This window comes from Rousettus aegyptiacus, unplaced genomic scaffold (assembly GCF_014176215.1).
Source record: "Rousettus aegyptiacus isolate mRouAeg1 unplaced genomic scaffold, mRouAeg1.p scaffold_m13_p_7, whole genome shotgun sequence".
NCBI lineage: Eukaryota > Metazoa > Chordata > Mammalia > Chiroptera > Pteropodidae > Rousettus > Rousettus aegyptiacus.
The window spans coordinates 103,587,990-103,610,511 of record NW_023416310.1 but is presented as its reverse complement, the minus strand read 5'-3'; the positions used below and the strand labels follow the sequence as shown (position 1 = coordinate 103,610,511).

General features: G+C 32.8%; 1 protein-coding gene across 14 annotated transcripts in view; it reads right to left on the bottom strand.

Moving 5' to 3' along the window:
* Nucleotides 1–22,522, bottom strand: part of RAPGEF6 (Rap guanine nucleotide exchange factor 6) — a 173,546-nt gene that overhangs the window by 120,167 nt on the left and 30,857 nt on the right. For 13 of the 14 annotated variants that reach the window (XM_016118353.2, XM_016118354.2, XM_036225023.1 and 10 more), the window contains 2 exons: nucleotides 15,582–15,651; nucleotides 1,320–1,463 (listed from right to left, as the gene is read on the bottom strand). In XM_016118353.2, the coding sequence (XP_015973839.1) occupies nucleotides 1,320–1,463; nucleotides 15,582–15,651 (214 nt within the window). The remainder of the gene's footprint in view (nucleotides 1–1,319; nucleotides 1,464–15,581; nucleotides 15,652–22,522) is intronic. The other variant, XM_016118355.2, reaches the window with a different exon arrangement.

Below are 22,522 nucleotides of genomic sequence, written 5' to 3'. Positions count from 1 at the left end.
TTATTATAATGGAGTACACCATGACACTATTAAGAATAGTGTTGTAAAAAATGAACCCATTTAATAACATTCAAAGATGTTCAGTTACAAGTTTTAAAAAGTTACAAAACATATCATATATTTAAGTTTTAAAAAGTTAGTCAACAAGCTTACATATCTATTTATATGATAAAAGCTTTATCTAAGAATATAGAAAACGTCATCAATGGTTAAATAAATGGGTTGTGAGACTTTTAACTTTTCAAAAAGTTACAAATTACTTGTGTAATAAGATAAAACAATTAGCTTAATTAGTGATGGGAAAATTTATTATAAAAAAGAAATTAAATAATAAAAACGGAAAACGAACTTTGTGTGGCTGATTGTCATAAAAACTTTTGGCACTATAGTTTGTTGTCAGATGTAGAAGGTGCTGAGTTAGTGAAATTAGGCAAATGAGACTAAATCCTTTGAGCTGCCTTAAATTTAACACTTATTCTAGTACTAACTGTTCTCTAAATAATTCCCCTTGTTCCCAACATGGAGTAAGTACATTTCTGTTTCTGACGACCAAAAGAATGAATCATATCCTCAGGAATTTTGCTGCAATCAATCTCTAGATTATTTTTTATTATTATTTATTTTTTTATTCTGGAGGATCATGACTCCTTCGAAAACTGATAAATTCACTTGGATTTATTCTTTCTTGGATTATCCTCACTTTTTGATTCAACCAGCTTTTGTCTAAAATGAAGTTATCTATAGTTAAAAAACTGAAGACTTGTGGAGAAACAGCTTATGTTCCTTCTGGTATTTCACAAGTTTATTAGTTCATCTGCTTCTTTGTCAATATTTGCATGTGAAAATATACCTTTAACACTGGCGTATGTTTCTGCAATAACACACATTATATGTATGCATATTTGTCCCCACACCTCAAGGGCAGAAATGACATATTTTTATTTCTTTTGTATGTCTTAAAGCATTATCACAAAAAAAGCTTCAATGAGTTTACTACTTGAATTTTCAGGACTCTAATCTATATTCCATTCAAGTACTAAAAAGGCAAGAAATTCTACAAATGTGTTTAAAAATGTATGGTAAGAATTTTTTTAGTTTTACATTATTTAAGCAGAAAAGAAAAACAAAAACAAAACAAAACTCTCATTAAGAGTATTTCTACCTGACTTGACCAAGCAGAATTTTAAAAAGTTATATAAATATCTTTACCAGCCCCAAACTTTTACACAGAACCCAAAGTGTTGACAGCGCCAAAATATATGTCAATTAAAGATATAAAAATTAGGGAAGATCCATGAAATGCTCCTAAATATACTCACAGAAAGATAGCTGTTAACGTCCACATCATCAGTAATGGTTTGGCGCTCTCCTTTATGGTTAATTTTCCGAAACCTCCGTCGAGACTGTCGAGCAGGAATTTCTCTTTGTAGAATACTATCTTCATTATCTTTCGAATTCTCTACCTGAAACACATGTTCACATTCCTGGTTAAACATCCAATTTTTCCATATCACTGACAGTCTATGGAGTCTTAACAAGCTCATAAGGAGGCTTCATTTACTTCTTGCAAGAAACTTTCTCAAGAAAACAGTCTGTATAATGTTCAAAAAGATTAAAGGTGACGTTATTATAAAGATCTGGAGACCACAATTTCCTTCCAGGAAATAGACTCTCTTGCTTACATAAACATATATCCTCTAAGTAAAGTCACTTACCAGAAAAGGAGGCTGTTAAGTACACCTACGCATTCAATAATTCTAACTTCTGAGCTAGTCCAATTACAAATTGCCAGATTATACACACATTTAGCAAACAATCAAGGTTATGATTTTGGTGAACTGGATAGTAAAACAAAAATGGTTTATGCATTATTCTTTGGTGTCCATCCAAATATATGACCACAGCCAAAAGTAAGGCTGGCATCTTCTAAGAAGGGACAACGAGCATTTATTAAAGGCTTAAAATGGGTCAGCTATGCATACACATTATACTATTTAGTTCACACAACAACCCTATAAGAAGGTATTGCTACTGCTAGCTTACAATTTAAATAAGATCCAAAAAGATTAGTTAACAGTGATATTTATTGAAGGTGAGCAGGAATATAGATAGGCCTGTCTCCAAAACTTATGCTACTGACAGAAGACTACACTGCCTAATCACAAACTAAACCATAATTTTAAAAACTTAATTTTACAAAAGATATGTTCTGAAATATACCGTATAATTAATCTCACATCCAATAAATAATATACAATTTCAGTTTTCCCTCACAACTATTTTCCTGCTAATATCATATCTTTTGCTAATAAAAAAATCCCTTAGTCTCCCAAGTATGAAATTTCATCAACATTTCTAACTCCCTTGCTTGTCTTCCAAATCTTATCTTCAACCATTTCTTAGAACTTGTCATTCTTTTTTATAAATCACTCTCACAATGTCTTTTCTTTTATTCCTATTACTACTACCACTTATTCAAGTCTTTTTAATCACTTCAGTCCTGAAATACAGCAATAGGTGATTCTGCTGCTTCAGACACATTCCTCTCTAGCGCCATCTGGCTCCGTCAGATAAATCACCTAGATAAATCATCATTACATCAGGTCTCCTGTTCGAAATGCCACAATGGACTGCTAATAGTTATCAAAGAAAATTTAAACTATTACTTTTGATAGTCAAAGTCACATACACTCCAACTCCAAAACAGTTTTATCACTTTATCTCATTTGTTGTAAACCTGGAAAAACTGCTCCCTTATCCTCTTCATGAAATCCCTCTCACATAAAAGCTCTAATGAGATATGTAAAATTTCCTGATGATTTCTCAGAAAAAGTTGATGTCTAAGCTGTTCTGTCTCAGGTATGAGAGTTCAAGAGTAAGTAGCAGCCAAGTCAACATGATTATTCATAGGTCTTTATATGTAAGTAACATACATTCTGCTGTCTAAGTAACTTATTTCCTCAATTTGTATTATCCAACTCATTCTTATCTTCACATGCTGAAACACTACCAGTCATCTAAGACACATTTCAATTGCCATCTATTCCATAACCACAAGAGACATTCCTTTCTTCAGACATGACTAAGTTCACTGCGTGTGCACAACCTAGAATTCTCTGAAACAGGACACACTCCTTACTGCCTGCAGGTCTTTACATATGCTGCTGTAACTTCTGCCTAAAGCCCACTCCTCTTTTGAATATCTTGGCCTCCTACACAAACTTCACGATCCAGTTCAAATAACTCCTCTGTCGCAGAAAGGTGCTACTTTTTCTATAGCACTAAGCATACTGACTAAGCATAATTATTAGACGGAGTTACCTCACTAACCAGCTAAGGGCCTGCATCATGTCATATTCATCTCTGTTCACTTAACATTCAAGAAGTGTGCCAAAATGGGCATTATATTCTTTCTCCTCAAATATGTTAGATCTCTGGAAATATGTATAAGTATTCAGGAAATATACAGGAAGGCAGAATGTGATCGAATGTCACCCTTCTCACTCTTCTAAAAAGCAAAATCCAGAAGAGACAGGGAACTGATTTCCACTCAACAACTACAGAATTTTGTGTAGGTAGCGAATACATGCTTCCTCCTTGAAATTCAATGTCCTCTTCCAAAAACTAAGGGGAGAACCATAGTGTTTCCTGAACCATTACACAAGCCATGTACCAGAAACTTTAAGTTACATCATTTAAGGCTCACAATGACCCTACTACATAGCTACTCTTTCAATAGATGGTAGAGTTTCACAAAACTTAAGTAATTCAAACAACTGTGTAAGGTCTCAAAACCCAAGTGTGACTAAAAAGTTCATCTCCTTCATATTGCCCTATCGAGGGATAAATCAGATTATCTACTTTAGGTGAAATTCCCATTTCATATGATTCTTAGATCTTTTATTATTCACCACTTAGTAAGCAAAGCAGAGATTTAAACAATAAAGGCTTTTCAAAATAAATAGAGTAGTAAATTAAATTTAGGAGTTTCTAAGTCTCAAAATTTTGGGAAAAGTATTCAATGAAAATAAAAACTGAACAATGTATAAACAATTAAAGCTCCATCTGAAGAGAAGCAAAATGTGAGATTTAAAAAAACTTTGCAAACGCATACTGAATGTGAAATAGCACAAAAGTAAGGAAGCCAAAGACCAAGAATGAAGTGAAACCAATACCAGAACGTAGGTTACCAACAAAGCCCCCAAACTGCCAGATTATTTTTCCACTGTGGAGAGACTAGGCCCTCTACTTTGAGAGTTGTACGAGCATGGGAGACAGGAAATAAAAGAAAATCCACTGGAAGACTTATTCAGAAAGCTCATCCAAATATCTATACCCTCATTGTAAGGGGTGAGCAAGGTATAAGCCCACCCTGCAGAAGGGGACAGGAAGAAAACTTGCTTGGCATTGAGAGAACGGCAGGGAAAAAGCAATCAAACAAAAACGTTTACACTGAGAATTCAAAATATAAGCCATCCCTCATGTAGGTCTGCAGTTTGAATTCACAATACCTTAAGGACATAAGTAAACTTAAAGAAGTTCAGGACTAATAATGAACATGTGCAACTGGCAAAAACAAATCTAAAACCTCTTTGCAAGAATGCAATTTTAACCTAAACCTAAAAAAATTCCCACACCTAAAGTTCAAGACATATAAACTCATGTACAAACATATCAAAAAAAACCCAACTATAAAAAAAACAATTATGTGAGCAAATAAGACATGATGAGCAATTATGGACAGAAAAAAACCAGAATCATACTTGCAAACATTCTAATACACTGGAAGTATGAGAACATACAAAGCAATAAAACAACAACAAAAATTTCAAACAAACAAACAAAAAACCTTGAAAACAAGCAGGAGACTGTAAACAGCAACCAAGCAGGTAAGGACTGACCAGGACAAAAAAAAAAAAAAACTGCTCCCTAAATGTCCTTCCCTCCCCACTGCCAGGCTAGCAAGCAATAACAAGCACTAGCAGTCTACATTTAGAAGAGGGAGGAGAATACTAAGAGAGATCTTGTCTGAAACACAAAAGCACAGGGAAGACCTAAAACTGAGGGTGGAACAGGAACGCTTAGGAAAATGTTCCCACAAACCAGTCCCAACTCTAACCTCAAAGTAATCTAGAGGAATTTGAAATCACTGGTGCACTGAAGGTAACCATAACAAAAAAATCTATTTCACTTCTAATAGAAATGTCTTCATCTCCAGGCCTAAACACTATCTACCCTCAGTCTTTATTGCTATACACACAATATCTAGCATTAAATCCAAAATAATGTCTCACATAAAAATATAAAAGGGGAAGAAAAACATCGATAATCCACTGCCAAGAGAAAGCAATCAAGAGAGCAAATCATGAAAATTAGAGATGATTCTGGATGCTGAACCATCACAGGATTTAAAGCAACTAAGATTAATACAGTAAAGACTCGGCAGGAAAGGGGGACTATGAATAGATGAAGAATTTCAGCAGACATAAGGAAAATATTTGAGTAAAATGAAAATGTGTGAAACAAAAAATGTGGTGTAGAGATGAAGAATACCTTTGATAACTCATTAACAGATTTAAGCCAACTGGGTTAAGAATCAATGAACTTAAAACACAGGTCAAAGGAAATTACCTTAACTAAAAAGGAGAAAATAAAAAAGAAAGTAAAAAAAAAAAATGAAGGAATCAAATGACATATTAAAATTTAAGTAAAAAGAGAATTAGTGAATTGGGGAGAGCCAAAAAATTAACATAGTATGCAGCACCAAGTAATGAAGAGACAGAAAATAAAAAAGAAATCTTAAGAGATACAAAGGATAGGATGAAAAGATTTGACATATATCTAAACAGATTTCAAGAAGGTGATAATAGGAAGAGGAATGAGACAATGTCAAAAGAGAAAGTGACTATTTTTTTTATTAAAAACCCAAAGCAGCTCAACAAATGCACAGCAGGATAATTAGAAACTACAACTATAAATTTACACAGAAATGATAAACAAAAGACTTAATACAGCCAGAGGGAAAATATAGATTAGCTATTAAGAAAGGGCAATTAGATTAATAACTGACTTCTCAAAAAACAATGGATTCCAAAAAATAAAATGTACTGACTGTGCAGAGGAAAATACCTTCTAAAACTGCAATCATTGCAAAACTATCCTCAAGGAAGATGCAAAAATAAATATCTTTTCAGGCAAACAAACAAACAAACAAACAAAACAAAACAAGAAAGAAAAGAAAGAAAAAGAAAAAAGGAAAACAATACACCCAGCTGAGATGTTAACCAATAAAATTTTATCTAAAAAAAAATCTAAAGGGTGTACCTCAGACATAACACAAGTGTTCCCATAAGTAAAATCTTAGATGTAAGAAAAAAATTAAAAGCAAAAAAATGCTAGACCCAGGGTTAAATCTGAGTAATGACTGCATAAAACAATACAAGAAGGCAAAATTTATAGAATAATATAACTAAAATTCTGGACAATTGCAATTATATTTGGATACATCACCAACATTAAACTTTCATAAGCTTCCGTACTTATTAACTTCAGTTATTTTTAAGTAAGCATATAAAAATAGCTGGATTAGCATAAAAATATAAACTAAATACAATATTTAAGGGAGTGTAGTAGGGGGAGGAGTGGAAGAAGAGAATTTACTACAAAAGAGCAAAAATAACAAGAGGGTAAAAGAACAAATGCAAAGCACATAATGTGGTAAAAGTAATTCAAACCTGTCATTAATCATAATGAATGTAAATGCAAGTCTTTCTAGGTAAAAACAATCTTATACCAAACGCAGAAAGAGATAATAGTCCTCAAGTAACTAAGGCTCACAGAACTTGATACAAAAATAGAAGAGTACTAGAAATTAAAATTATAGGCTAACATCACACACTAAGAAATAATGAATTCAGACTCTTAAACTTGGTTATGAAATTAGGCCCAGAAAAAGACAATACCTCAAGTCAAGCTTTTACTAGGAATGCAAGAGCAGTTTAATATTAAGAAAATTTATTGATGTTAAGTTATATTAAGATATCAAAGGAGAAAAAGGTATAAATCACTGGAACAAATGCAGGAAAAAGCTTTTGATGAATTTCAGTATCCTTTCCTGATAAAAAAAAATTTTAGCAAGATTTTGTGATACTCAAAAAATCCCTTTAAGTTACTATGAACTGAGAGAATCCCAAGAGTTACTGATATTTCTTTGCTTTCTGACACAAGAAATCCCAGTCAAATATGTCTCCCACTCCACATACATGATTTATATGTATTAGCTATAATTACATATATTTAATTACCTATAATATGTATCTATACACACACGCAAAACTTTAACCATACCGCCATCACTACTAAAAATAAAGACTGTTGACACTTCTCATTCTTATATCCCATGAGGAATGAACAAACAAATTGCTGTCTTTTAAAGTCACCAGAAATAATAATTCTTGGTGGACTTATACCAATTTTATATATATTAAATTTACTTCTTTTGTCGAGATTACATTTTTTCTCCTTTTTGAATTATTTTAATTATATAAAAAAATTTAAGGCTCCAGTAGTTTTTCAGGGTTTTTTCCCTCTAGTTCCTGCTTTTTTACTCAATTATTATACAATATACAATATTTGATGGTATTTTTCAATGGGATCTCATTAAACTTACAAGATAACCTAAGTAAAATTAATATCTTTATGATGGTTACTCTATATTTAAGAACATGATATCAATTTCTGTTTTTTGGGAGTATTTAAAACTAATGCCTTTGGAAATTTAACTTTATGACGTATTTTATGTAGTTCTTATAAATGCATTTTTCTCTTATATGACATATTTATGTTATAGGTCAACTTCTGATCCCCATAAAAAATCTCAGATTCTGACAAGGATTGCACAAAATATTACATAAATTTGGAGACACATTATGTTATTTAGATAATCAAATTTATCTTGATTCAGTCTAGGAAGTTTGTATTTTTCTAAGTACTGGTCCATTTCTTCTAGGTTATTAAATTTGGTGTTATATACTTTTTCATAGTAGTCTTTTATGGTCCTTTGTATTTCTGTGATGTCAGCAGTAATTTCCTCTCTTTCACCCCCAATTTTGTTCATTTGTGTCCTTTCTCTTTTCTCTTTAGTGAGTCTAGCGAAGGGTTTGTCAATTTTATTAACCTCCTCAAAGAACCAGCTCTTTGTTGTATTTTTCTATTTTTTTTTTGTTTTCAATTTCATTTATTTCTGCTCTAATTTTTTACTTTTTTTCTGCTGACTTTAGGCTTCATTTGTTCTTCCATTTCTACTTTTTTAAAATGAAGCATTACATTGTGTATTTGGGCTCGTTCTTATTTTTGAGATAGGCCTGTAATGATATGAACTTTCCTCTTAGGACTGCTTTTGCCGTATCCCAAAAGTTTTGATATGTTGTACTATCATTATCATTTGTTTCCATGTATCTCTTGATCTCTTTTTATTTCTTCTCTGACCTAGTTATTCTTCAGTAGCATGTTGTTTAATCTCCATGTATTTGTGGTTCTTCCTGATTTCTTTCTGCAGTTGACCTCTAGTTTCAAAGCATCATGATCAGAGAATATGGTTGGTATGATTCAACCCTCTTCTATTTGTTGAGGCTATCTCTGTGTCTCAGTATGTGGCCAATTCTTAAGAATTTCCATGTGCACTAGAGAAAAATGTATAAGCAGTTGTTTTGGGATGGAAGGCTCTGTAAATGTCAATTATATCCAGTTGGTCTAACGTGTCATTTAAGGATGTGATTTCCTTATTGATTTTGTGTTTAGATGATCTGTCCATATCCGACAGTGAGGTATTGAGGTGCCCTACTATAATAGTGTTTTTGGTCTGTTTCTCCTTTTAGTTCTGTTAGTAATTGCTTTACATATTTCGGGGCTCCCTGATTGGGAGCATAGATATTAATAAGTATTATGTCTTCTTGGTGCATGGTTTCCTTTATTATTATGAAGTGTCCTTCGGTATCTTTACTTTTTGTATTTTGAAAGCTATTGCATCTGATATTAGTACTACTCCTCCTGCTTTTCTCTGAATGCCATTTGCTTGAAATATCATTTTCCACCCTTTTGCTTTGATCCTCTATTTGTCTTTGGAGCTGATATATATCTCCTGGAGGCAGCATATGGTTGAGTTTTGTTTTTTGATTCATTCTGCAACTCTGTGCCTTTTGATCAGTGGGTTCAGTCCATTTACATTTAGGTGATTATTCAAATATGAGGTCTTCTTATAACCATTTTATCTTTTGCTTTCTGATAGTTCAGTGTTTCCATTGCTTCCTTGTCCCTGTGTTTGTTTTCTTTATTTTGGTTGGCTTTTGTGGGTTTTCCCTCTGATTCTTCTTGTTTTGTGTTATATGCTTCAGCTCCGAATCTTGTGTGGTTACCATTATGAATAAGACTACACACACACACACACACACACGTTGTCCATTTTCTTCTGCGCATGCCTTTTCTCCATTCCTCTTTGCAAATCTGGATCTTTGAATCCTCCCCTTTTCAGTCATTGTTATCTCAATTCGTCCCTATATATGCTGAAATTCATTACTATCTTGCTATAGCAATTCTCTTCTTATTGTTTAAGCTTATATGCTCTGTTCTTAGTAAGGGTTCCACTCCTTTGCTTCTATTTGCCTGATAGTCACTTTACTCCTAATTATGTTTTTTTTTATTTTTTGTCATTTTGTTTTAAGTGAGCTGATCCCTTTCAGTATTTCCTGTAGTGCAGGCCTTATAGTGGAGAATTCTCTCAATTTTATTTATGTCTGGAAAGGTCTTAATTTTTCCTTCATCTCTAAAGGAGAGCTTAACTGGATACATTATTCTAGGATGGTAGTTCCTTTCACTTACTAGTTTAAATATTTGATTCCTTTCCTTTCTGGCTTGTAAGGTTTGTGCTGAGAAGTCCAAAGATAATCTAATGGGTTTTCCTTTATATGTTACCGTTTTCTTCTCCTTGCCTCCTTGAGAATTTTGTCTTTGTCGTTGATTTTTGATAATTTTAATACAATGTGTCTTGGTGAAGGCCTTTTTGGGTTGAGATAATTTGGTGTTCTGTTGACTTCTTGAATTCCAAGCTCTAGTTCATTCCTTAGATTTGGGAAATTCTTGTCCACTATTTGTCTGAAAATGCTTTCTAATCCCTGCTCCTTTTCTTCCCCTTCGAGAATGCCCATTATTCTTATGTCTCCTCTCCTAATGGTATCAGCTAGGTCTTGTGGTTCTTCCTGATTTCTTTCTCTTTCATTATTTTTCTTTCTTTGGTTTCTCTCTTCTTCCTTCTGATTTATTTCTAGATTTCTATCTTCGATATCACTGATCCTTTCCTCCATTTGGTCGACTCTATTTCCCAAGCTTGCTATTTCATTTTTCAACTCTTGCAGTGTGTTTATCTCTAGAAGATCTAGTTTGTTCTGCTCATCTAGTTGTTTTTTCAATTCCTGAAATTGTTGATATGACTTATTTCAAATCTGAGTTTGTTCAGAAGTACCATGTTGAATTCTCTGTCATTTATGTTGCATATTTCTATGTATATAAACTTATTTTCTGAAGATTTTTCTTTTCCTTTCTGAGATTCCTTGTCACTTTGGCTGTTCATGGTGTTTAATGGATTATTTTTCTGCCTGGGCATTAATGGAAATGTATTCTGCTCCCCCCCCCCCCACCCAAATTTTTATTTTGTAAAGGTCTCTCTTGAGCCTGATGCAAAGGCGGCGCTTTTCTTTTGGTTTCCAGTAGTTGGTGTCTAAGCCTCTTGGATCCCTGCTACATAAAGCCTTAATAATGCCTTTTTATTTTCTTATAGATATTTAATCATGCTCACTACCCTTAGTTTCAGTTAGTGTTAACAACAGTTTTGGTAGCATTTGCTCAGATTCCCCTGGTGACTTGTGGTGTTCGGTGTCAGTGGCTGGGGGTTGAGGGTTGGGAACTGCGGCTCAGCCTTGGTTTTCCAACTAGGGCCAGTAAAAATCAACTACTGTTTTTCTGCTGTCCTGCTTCTCTGCTTTCTGACTTGATGACTGGGCCCTGCTACTGGCTGCATGTAACTCACAACTCTCCCAGGCAAGGCTATTTAGGGAATTCCCCACATGTTTTCTCCTCCCTTCCCCCTCCTCCTACAGTTAGCTCTGGTGGCTGTGGGAGGCAGCTTCTTTATTTCTCCTAGTCCACCGCCTGACACCCACCCGGGGTTCTGACCTGTGGTAAGTCTTATGCACAGATCCCACACTTAAGAGGTGCTGGTGTGCGCTTTGGGTGTTTTTTGTTGAGTTTTGGTTGTTCAGTTTGTTGTTTCAAGTGGAGAGACCTGAGGACGTCTCTCACTCTGTCACATTTCTCCAGAACTCCCTAATATTTTAAGATTTCTAAATTCATTTTAAAAATTGATCTGTAATATTGCTTTTGTGGAATGTCCTTGTCAGGTTTTGCTGTCAAAATTAAACTGGACTCTTCCATAATGTTTTATGTCACTTCTTAATTTTAAAAAAATTAAATTGGGCTCATAAAGAAGGACAATTATTCAATCTTTTTTATACTTGCTGTTAGACTTTATGCATTCTTCTTCAAATGTCTGCAGAAATTTGCCAGTGAAATCATGTGGGTTTGAACTTCTAAAGGATCTATAATTACAAATTCCTTTTCTAGATAATGAAGTATGTAGATTTTCCATTTACATGTGTGTGCGCCTACCAGTTTTGGTAGGCTATGTTTTTCAAGGAATCTATCTAAAATTTCAAACTTACTTTAAATTTCTCATAATATCCTTTAATTATTTTAATGTTCATTAGATCCATAATAGTGTACCCTTTCTCACCGACACTGGTTATGTAACACGTTTTGTTCTTATTTTGACAGAAATTTATCAATTTTATTGTTCTTTTCTAAGAACTTTTGCCTTTGATGATGCTCATGCACCACTGATTTTCCTATTTATCACTATTATTTTTAGGGTTCTAATTTGTCACTATAGTTTGCTGCTGCTAATTTTCTGATGTGAATACTGAACTTATTGAATGTCTGGCTTTCATCTTATAGCCTCAAGGTTTAAATTGCTCAGCAAGAAAGGCTTACGCTGAATTTCACTTTTTGATATGTCATCTTCATTCAGTTCAAAATATTTTGTCATTTTCATAGTGATTCTTCTTTTATAAGCGATTTAAAGCATACTCCTGAATTTCAAAAGTGGTGCTTTGTTCCAATTGTGTTTTTGTACTTAATTCCATGGTGATTAAAAACTACAAACTGTAATATTTTAAATCTTTTATTTTTTTTGAGATGTTTTATGTTCCAGCATACCTTTTAAAAATATCCTGTGTGTGCTTGAGGAGCAGATGTATTCTATTGGTGACAAATGTAGTGTTCTCTATATGTCTTTGTGTGTATGAATAAGAATCCACATAGAAAAATGGGCAAGAGATATGAATAACAACAAGAAATATGAATCCCCCATAAAGCATACGAGAATCTACACAAGTTAAAACAGAGAGATTTCCATATATATATTAAGATAACTAACATATCAGGTGATCAAGGTGTTCAGTAACAGGCATTCCTAATCTCCGGTGGAGTTATCCAAATTTGTACAAATATATACATAATAAAACCATTTGACAGAACTTATCAAAATAGTAAATATGTACTTGTAAACATATAAACACTCAGACCAAGCATTTTTATGAATTCTAAATAATTTCATGCAAAAAAACACAGATATATCAAAGATTTGTACTGGTACAAAATGTTCAGTACATTTTTGTGTTTCAAAAGACAAAATAACAGTGAATAACTATAAAAATTAAAAAACAAAAACTAAAAAAAAAAATCAAGATTCATCAATATGATCAAATGACAATAAAATCCTTCAGAAATCTCAGAAATAATCTTTATCATTTTGGGTTATTTTATCCTATAACTCATAAAGCATTTTAAACTATGCTGATCATCAATAAAATGCAATTTTTGAATTTAAATATTACTGACCATAAATATATATACAAATATGCAAATGACTTGCTGTCATTTTTTTGGTAATTTAAAAAATTTTATGTATACACATGCATATTTTTTGAAACATTTGAGTATAAACTGAATAGAATGCTCTTTGACTCCAAATATGTTCACATGTATTTCCTGAGAACAAAGACTAGGTATTACATAATCACAGTAGTTATCAAAATCAGAAAATTCAGTATCTAATATTCAGTCCATAATCAAATTTCATCAACTGTGTCAACATCATTTATAGCTATGCCTTCCTCTCCCTCCAATACTAAGATTAAGCATTGCATTTAGCTACATCTTTTTTCTCCTTTAATCTGTGTATTTTCTGACAATAGAATATTTTAAGAGTACGGGCTAGTCAATTTCTAGAATGTCTTTGTTTTGTCTGATAGGAACTAAGGATTAGATTCAGGCATGCATATCTGACAGGACTGTATCCCTTCATAAAGGGAAAAATAGAGATATTTTTCAGAGAGATAACTCTGAGACTCTAAGTGTTCTGTTTCTCATTAAACAATAGCCACAAGTTTTACCATTCATTAATAGTTTTCTAGCTTAACCAGTCCTTCCATATTTATTAGTTGGCATTCAGCTATCAGAAAACACTTTCCTTTTCCCTCTTCCTTTCCCTTTCTCTCCTCCTATCAGTAGGACTTACAAATTCTTATACATGGGGGTACACTAATTACTATAATTTCTTATTTGGATTCCCAAATTGTCCCAGATTGGCCAACATAAATTTCTTCAATCTGAAGTTTCCTCTCTCTTTTGCCTTGTCCCTCCAATTCTCAGATAGTTCCTTATTTTACAGGGTAAGGAATGGGAATATTTTATATTTTGATAAGGAGGTAGGTTATACGGGATATGCATTTGTAAACTCAATGTACACTTAAACTATATGTATATGTGTATGTTAATACTCTAGCTAATATTGCATTCTACGATGTTATGGGTAAACAATTCTTAAACTACTTTATGTGTAAGTAAATATATTAATAACGGAAACCAAGTTTCCCATTGTTAGAGAAAGGTGGTATAAATAATCAAAGAGGGAAAACCAGGATAAACTCTGGGTTTTAAACACAGATATACAGATATGTATATATATATGTGTTTGTGTGTGTATACATACACTCAGACATATTTTTCAACTCTGTCCACTGACAGGCCCTAATAGCAATGAGGCACTTGCAGCAATGAAAAAAACAAGCAGCCAAATCTCAGTTTCTAAATAGTATTCTTTACTAAAAGCAAGCAGTTTGCCTTAGAGAAAAGGCTAACTCCAGGTTTGGAACAGGGAAAGCATAAGATTTCCCTTTAATTTAAAAAGTAATTTAGTAATCAAATATACTGAACTATACACTTAAAAATGGCTAAGATGGTAAATTTTATGTTAAGTGTATTATGCCACAATAAAATAAAACAAAAGCTATATGTGATCACTACAGTAAAACCGCTACTCTTTTTTCACAAACTATGAGAAATACAAAATACACCGACTGACAAATGAGAAAATCAGTATTGCCTGAGGTAATTTTCTTCCCATGTTCCTCAGTATATTTGTTTAAAAGGGATAGTTCCAAGGCCTTAATAGATAAGCCATACCAATCCTTAAATAGACATAAAACAATAGACAGTCCAAGCCTTGAATAAACTTGAATTCAAGCATAATTCACTGAATACTTACTGTACAGGCAACTCTGCTGAATTAGATATACTCTTTGCCTTTTAATTTAAAATTCAGTTGTTTTTTAAAAATATAGGACACAGAGTTAATGATAATGTAGATGATCCAGTTTGGGGAAGAGAAAAACTATTTGAAGATATCAATCTGATTACAGCACCATAAAATGGAAAAGTGGTTTAGTTTTAAGCCCTGACATTAAAATGCTTCATTAAGAATTCAACCTCACTTAATAGTTTAAATAAAGTCAGATGATCATCTACATGAGATACTAGTAGGACAATGAGTCCATTCAGTATAAGCTATTTTCTAGTAAGGTCATCTCAGAACAAGGTAAATGGGAGTTGTGTTCTAGATTCTTCTAATGCTAAAAAAAAAAAAAAAAAGTAGGATTTCTTAAAGTTATATCCTACCTTTCTTAGGAAAAAGTAAATTATTCTTTAAGTACATTCTAAGATCTAAACCATTTCTTATTTGGATACAATTGTGTTTTTTCTCTTTTCCTCAAGTCAAGAGCACAGAATATGGATGTTCAAAGATTATTAAATACATTAAAGAGAAAAGAGAACACACTTGAAAAATCAGGGCCCCTTCTTAAAGCCCTTAAATTTTTTGGTAGAAGTGGTAAAGGAAATTATCAAATTTAGAACATGTAATATATAATTACATCACGTTTCAAATTCTCTCAAGGATCAAAAAATTTAAGTAGATGAAAATGTATCAAACTTGGTAGATGGTTCTAATACTACTTAATAAAATATTTAAAAACTCATAGTAATGGAACCTCCTTGAATATTTAAAAGCCTACTACATTTAAAGTTGAAATTGAAGCATATCAAAACAATTCAGCATTCTTTAAAGTTCTTACCACAATCATTTCTGAAGGCTCTAACACAAGACAATCACATCCTCTTTTTCCTCCAAACTGCTTACCAAAACTATAAAAACAGAAAAATAATTTCTTTAGCAAAGGTTATAAATAGAATTTATCAATATAGGAAAAAAACGAACAACCAAGAACACCTAGATGTTAACCAAGAAATTCTGATCCTATCACTTAAGAGTCTCTTTAAAACAAAACAAAACTGTCCACTTATCCAGATATGGATCAACACAGTGCTATGTGAAAATTACTTAAAAATTTCTGCCTTTAACTAGTCTCATATGGTAAATTAAGGTAAAAACACATCTAATATAAACCTACAATTATGGAATACTTTTAAAAGTAAATTATTATAGTATTTTGGGAGCACTATCAGAAAACTGACATAAACAACTTTATATTCACATTTGAATATATAAAGAAATGTAAGGTATAGAAGTGATTCTTTAAAAAAATAGCATTGGAGCTACTGGCTACCTTTTTGGAAAAATTAAAACTGGAAGAGTACTAAAAAGAAATTGTATTTTTATATTCTTCATCTGGGAGAAATTTCTAAGTAAATCAAAAAGGAAAGGGAAAGACTGATGTTTTTCATTTTAAAAGATAAACCTAAGTTTTAAAAATGTACTTGCTAATCATAGGAGACAAAAGGTTAACATACTGAATATGTAGAGTGCACTTAAAAGAAATTATAAAAGCAAGGTATAACATTACATAAATGAAAATTAAGTACTGTGGTCAATTATACAATAATTAATAAATTTTATTCTAAAAATAACCAAATTTTAAAAAAATCACTAATAGTGCAAAAAAACAAACAAAAATATAAACTTAAATACAGAAATCATTTGTAAAAAAGACTATACAATTTTACTAATGGACTAGAAATAGGACTTGAATGAAAGAAGTGACATAGCATGTACTTTAACAAAGTGCAAAGTTACACAAATGTTATTTCTCCACAAACTATATGGTTATGTACAAATATAGTTTATAACAAAATTCTAATCAAAATCCAAAATGAAATTACTTTTGAATATAATAAAAATATTACTTTTGTTTTTCTTAAGCAGACTGTTTTTTGTTTTCCCAAACTCTTATATCATCTAATCTATAAAACAATTAAAAACAATTACAAATTTGCTTTCATACAAAATGGAATAAAGGTACTAGATTTACTCCTCAACCTGGAAAAACGAGAAAATCAGACAAAATATATAAAATAACAGTTTCAAGACATTGGGTAACAGGCATGACAGAACTGTGATTCCTAAGAGAGGGACTTAAAAAACTAATAACCCATTTTACTACCTACTGGCAATCTCTAGGCCACGATGCACAGGAAAAGCCTAACAGAACCTGGCAATCTCATTAAATTGAAGAGATTGTTTGGGGGTATAGGTGATGGGAGAAGATCATTAAAATTTACAGGGCACAGAACAGGAAAGGAGGGAGCAGCAGAGAGATAGGAAATGAGACAGAGAGAACAAGAATGTGCATGAATGGACGTGGTTCCCTAAGGGTATAGGAGCAGAAAAATACCAATCCCCTAGAGATGTTGGAGCTGTCCTGAAGTGGCACAGTGCACACTCCTCGCATGCGTGATGCTGCTGTGAACAAAACTATGGTGGGGAAAAAATGTGCATGACAGTGCACGTGTGAGCACACGCACATACTCTGGTGATCTTTAGGAAGGTTGCCTTGAGTACTATGACTATTATGAGAATGAACCAATTAAAAGCCAGACTGCAAAGACGACATAACAGATGGAGCACTGGGCAGAGTCCTCAGAAATGTATTTCGTTAGTAATGTGATAAATTAGTCCTAAAGAAGTGCTGGACTTGCGCAAATATAAAACATAAGACTCTATGTGATCAAATGGATTCCAATTTAGCTAAACGGCACATCAGAAGAAAATCCACTACTACCCTAAAGTACAACAAAAGCTGGAACCCAGCAAGATAAAATTCACAATGTCCAACATTCAGTAAAAAAAAAGGAGGCACGCAAAGAAACAGGCAAATATACTCCATAACCAAAAGAAAACCAATCAATAAAAATAGACCCAGAACTGTCGGCAGTGAGGGAATCTATAAACACTAAAGAACTGATAAAACATCCATTATAACTAATAATTTAGTAAAGGCTGCAAGATATAAGATCAATATATGCAACAGCTCAACACTGGAAACTACAAAACACTGTTAAGAGAAATAAAAGATCAAAATTAAAAGAGTGATGCACCTCGTTCATGGTTCAAAAGAGTGAACTACTAAGAAAGATTTCACTACTTCCCAAATTGGTCTACAGATTCATTGCATTTCCAATCAAAATCTTGTTTTGTTTTGTTTTTATTTAACAAACTGATTCAAGAATTCACTGCAAAGAACCTATGATAACCAAAATACTTTGGCAAAGTTGGAGGACCCACATCTTATTTTGCAATTTATTATAAAGCTACAGTCATTGCAATAATGTGGTATTGGCACCAGACAGAAAAATAAATCAATGAAAAGAAGTAAAAATTGGAAAATAGGCCCACAAATATATTGTACATATATTTTAAAAAATTAAATGTCAACAAAGATGCAAAGGTAATTCAGAGAAAGGAAAATTCTGTCAACAAGTGCTAGAACAACTGAATAGACATAGGTAAAAAGATGAAATTAGGTCCATATATCAAACATACCATGTGAAAAAAACTAGCTCAAAGTAGATCACAGACCTAAACAGATCAGAGTAAAATCTAAAACTATTGTGGACAAACAAAAAAGGGGCTCTGTAATAAATCTGACCAAAAGCAACCTTACAGGTTGATCTGATCATAAATTCCTACCTGGGTAATTCTTGGTGGGAGTCATGCCTCAGGCCTATAAAAAGGTATTTGCCCTAAGCAAGCTCTGTTCATTGTTTTTGCATTTAAGTTAACACACCTTTGAAAGGCCTTTTTCCCCACTCCTCAGAAGCATAACCACCCTCTTGGGACTACAAATCTTAACTATCCTGAAAGCCAATCACAAGAGATTTTCCAGCTTTGTTTTCTCTCAGTTTGGGCCATCTTTAGTTCCCTCTTTAATTCCAAATGTATAAAAGAAACTCCAACTGTCAATCTTGGAAGCATTTTTCAGTCTGTTGAGACTTGCTTCCAGCTGTGTCCTCTGGCTCAAATAAATTCTAATAAACCCTTATAGAAATTTTCTACAGGTTTGAACATTCTTATGTCTTGAAACTATAAAACTCCCAGAAGGAATTACAGAAAAAATTTTCTGTGTGACCTTGGGTTAATAAAAGATTTCTTACATACATAAACAAAATCCCAGTCCATCAAAGAAAAAAAACTGATAAACCAAACTTCAAAATTAAGTTCTTCAGCTCTTCAAATAACAATTAATAGATGAAAAACACAATCCACAGACTGGGAGGAAACATTTGCAAGTTGCACATCTGTTAACAGACTGTATACAGCATACATAAAGAACTTTTGAAAATCAAAAAATAAATAAATAAATAAACAATTATCCCTCTCCCCCTAAATGGACAAAAAATTCAGAGATACTACATAAAAGATATACAACTGATAGACACATGAAAAGAAGTTTACCATCACTAGTCTTTAGGGAAATGCAAATTTAAACCACAGTCAGATATCACCACATAACTATTACTAGTACATGCCACTTAAAAAGACTGACCTTACCAAATGTTGGTAAGGATATGATGTAGAACAACTGAAACTCAGACACTGCTAGTGAGAATTTGAAACGGCATATAACTCTGGAAAAGAATGTGGCACTTTCTTAAAATGTGCTACATAACCTAGCAACACTTACATATATATCCAAATTAAATGAAAGTATGTGGCTACCAAAAGACTTATAATATAGCCATTCCATTTACTCCAGAGAAATGAAAGCAAATGTCAGTATAAAGACTTGTAGACAATGTTCATAGGAACACAAGTTCAAAATAGTGGAAAGCAGAAAGCAACCCAAATGTCCTTCAGTAGTTGAATGCTAAACAAATAGTGGTAATATCCATACAAGAGAAGCTGCAATAAAAAGGAATAAAATGCTGATACATAACAACATAAATAAACTGCAAAATAATTTACTGAGCAGTCAGATTAAAAAAAGGGTATTGTATGCTTTCCTTTATGGAAAATTCTAGAAAATGTAATCTAATCTAGTAACAAAAAGAAAAAAAAATCGATGATTCCTGGGGACCAAGTGAGGGGAACAAGGAAGGATGAAAAGAACAGTTTACAGAGGCGCACAAGGACATTTTGGGAGGGGGTAATGTTTATGTTCATTATTTTTATCATGGTGGTGATTTTACGGGTATATACATATGCCAAACTTATTGGATTGTACACTTCACACATGTATAATTTAGTTTACATCAATTATACCTTAATAAAGTTATTGAAAGAATTAAGAAAATGAAAATGCAAGCCGAACAATGAGATAAAATGTATGTAATACCTGTCAGCTTGCATCATAAATGTATTAAAGATTCCTACAAAGTAATAATGAAGACAACTCAACTTTGAAACAGGCAAAAAACAAAACTTAGACACTTCACAAAAGAATATAAAAGAAGCAATGACCAATGAGCACAAGAAAAAGTGCTTATTATCATTATACAGCAGGAAAATAAAAATTAAAACCACTTCGTAGTGACTCGAATAGCTACACAGACTGACACCAACACATGTTCGTAGCTACATAGAGAACTCTTATACACTGCTACTGGGCATCTAAAATAGTACAACCACAGGGGGAAAGTTTAGCAATTTCTCACAGTTTCTCTATTAAACTTCAAGATACATTATTGAAGGCGTTAAAACGAGCCTCCCCAAAATATGCCACTTTATCATGTGGATTATTTTCAGGTGAAGGCTGTCAAGACCAAGCAGACTCATGAAAAACTTTAACTTCTCCCTTAATTACCTAAAAGAATTTAGACTGGGTGCTTGGCCCAGAAAAAGTGTTATTACTAGAACTATTTATCTCAATGACCTCTGTATGGCAGAACAAACACCTAATAATTCATCCTGTGAATTATTCATCTCTCCTTTTAAGTCCCAGACCCTATCCCACTCCTTAGCTGAGGACAGCATAAAAGCTTTAACTGCTCAATTTGTCCTTGGGTTGCAATGCCTTTGTGGGGCCCCTGAACATATGTAATTTAATTTGTTTTCTCCTGTTAATCCGTCTTATGTTAATTTGATGATTAGAAAAGACAAAGAACCTAGAAAAATAAAAAGAAATTTTTCCTCTCCTATATTACAAAGCTATAGTAATTACAACAGTGTGGCATTCAAACAGGGATAGACAAAATCAAATAGAACAGATTAGGAACCAAGAAACAGGCACACAAATACATGGATATTTGACTTACGAAAATGGTGGCATTGAATGCAAGTCGGAAAAGGGCACATAGGAATCAAAATGAAGAACCATGCAACATTATATCATACTCCAAATTAGTTCTAAGTAGACTATAGATCTAAATGTGAAGGGAAAACAAGTTCTAGAAAGTAATACATGAAAATACCCTCAGGGTCTCAGGTACAGAAATGTTTCTTAAGCGAAGATGGCAAAATGGAAAAGATTGAATTGTTCTACATTATAGTTAAGAACCTGTGTTCATGAGAATGAATAATATAAGGCACAAAGTGAGGAAAAAATATTTGCAACAAACATAACCAAGCAAGAAATTAGGATATATATGAAGAATTTCAATATTCCAATAACAAAAGACAATGCATTAGAAAAATGGAGAAAAGACTGTAAGAAGCACTTTACAAAAGAAGTTATTCAAATGTACTCACTCACCAGCCACCAATAATATGCTAATCAAAACTATAATGAGATATATATTCTCAACAGAATAACTGAAATTAAGCCATCAAAAAATTAAAAATGAAAAGACTGACAATACTACATATTGGCGAGGATGTGAAACAACAGGAATTCTCATTCACTGCTGGTGGGTGTGTAAATTGGTACATCTACTTTGGACTACAACTTGCAAATGAACGATTAAAGCTGAATATAAGCATATCTTATGAGCCAACAATTCTATGCTAGGTAAACTGTACAGAAATGTATGTACATGTGGATTGAATGTACAAGAATGTTCATAACTACTTATAATAACTCTAAACTATACAAACAATAAAATATTAATGAGAATAAATTAACTATAATGACATGCAACAACATGAATGAATCTCATAAATACATTGGGCCAAAGAAGCTATACGCAAAAGACTACTGTATGATTAAATTTATATTAAGTTTAAAAGTAAACAAAACCAGACTACAATGTTTACGTGTACATATCTTCAGGCTAAAACTCTACAGATATTCAAGACTGATTAAATTTTAGGAAAACGGTGATCTTTAAGAGGAAGTAGGAGAGTTGATTTGAGAAAAGACATGCAGACTAAGGAGACATAGCCGCCCTACTTCATACCTAGAAACGAATGCAGGGAGGCAGTCAAAATGGGGAGACAAAAAAAGCATGTCCCAAGTGAAAAGACAGAACAAAGCTCCAGAAAAAGGACAAAATGGAAACAATTTAACAGATGGAGAGTTCAAGACACTGGTGATAAGGATGCTCAATGAATTTAAGGGAAGAGTAGAAAAATTCAGAGCTTTAACAAAGAGAGAGAAAACATAAAAATGAAGACAAAACATAAAGAATCAGTCAGAAATGAATACAGTAACTGAAATGAAGAATACCTAAGGAGGAAACAACAGATTAGATGAATCAGAAGATCCAGTCAGTGATTTAGAAGATAAGGCAGCAGAAAACATCTAATCAGAACAGCAACAAAAAAAAAGAATCCAAAAATTTGAGCATAGTTTAAGGAACCTCTAGGACGACATCAAGTGCAACAATATTCATACCATAAGGG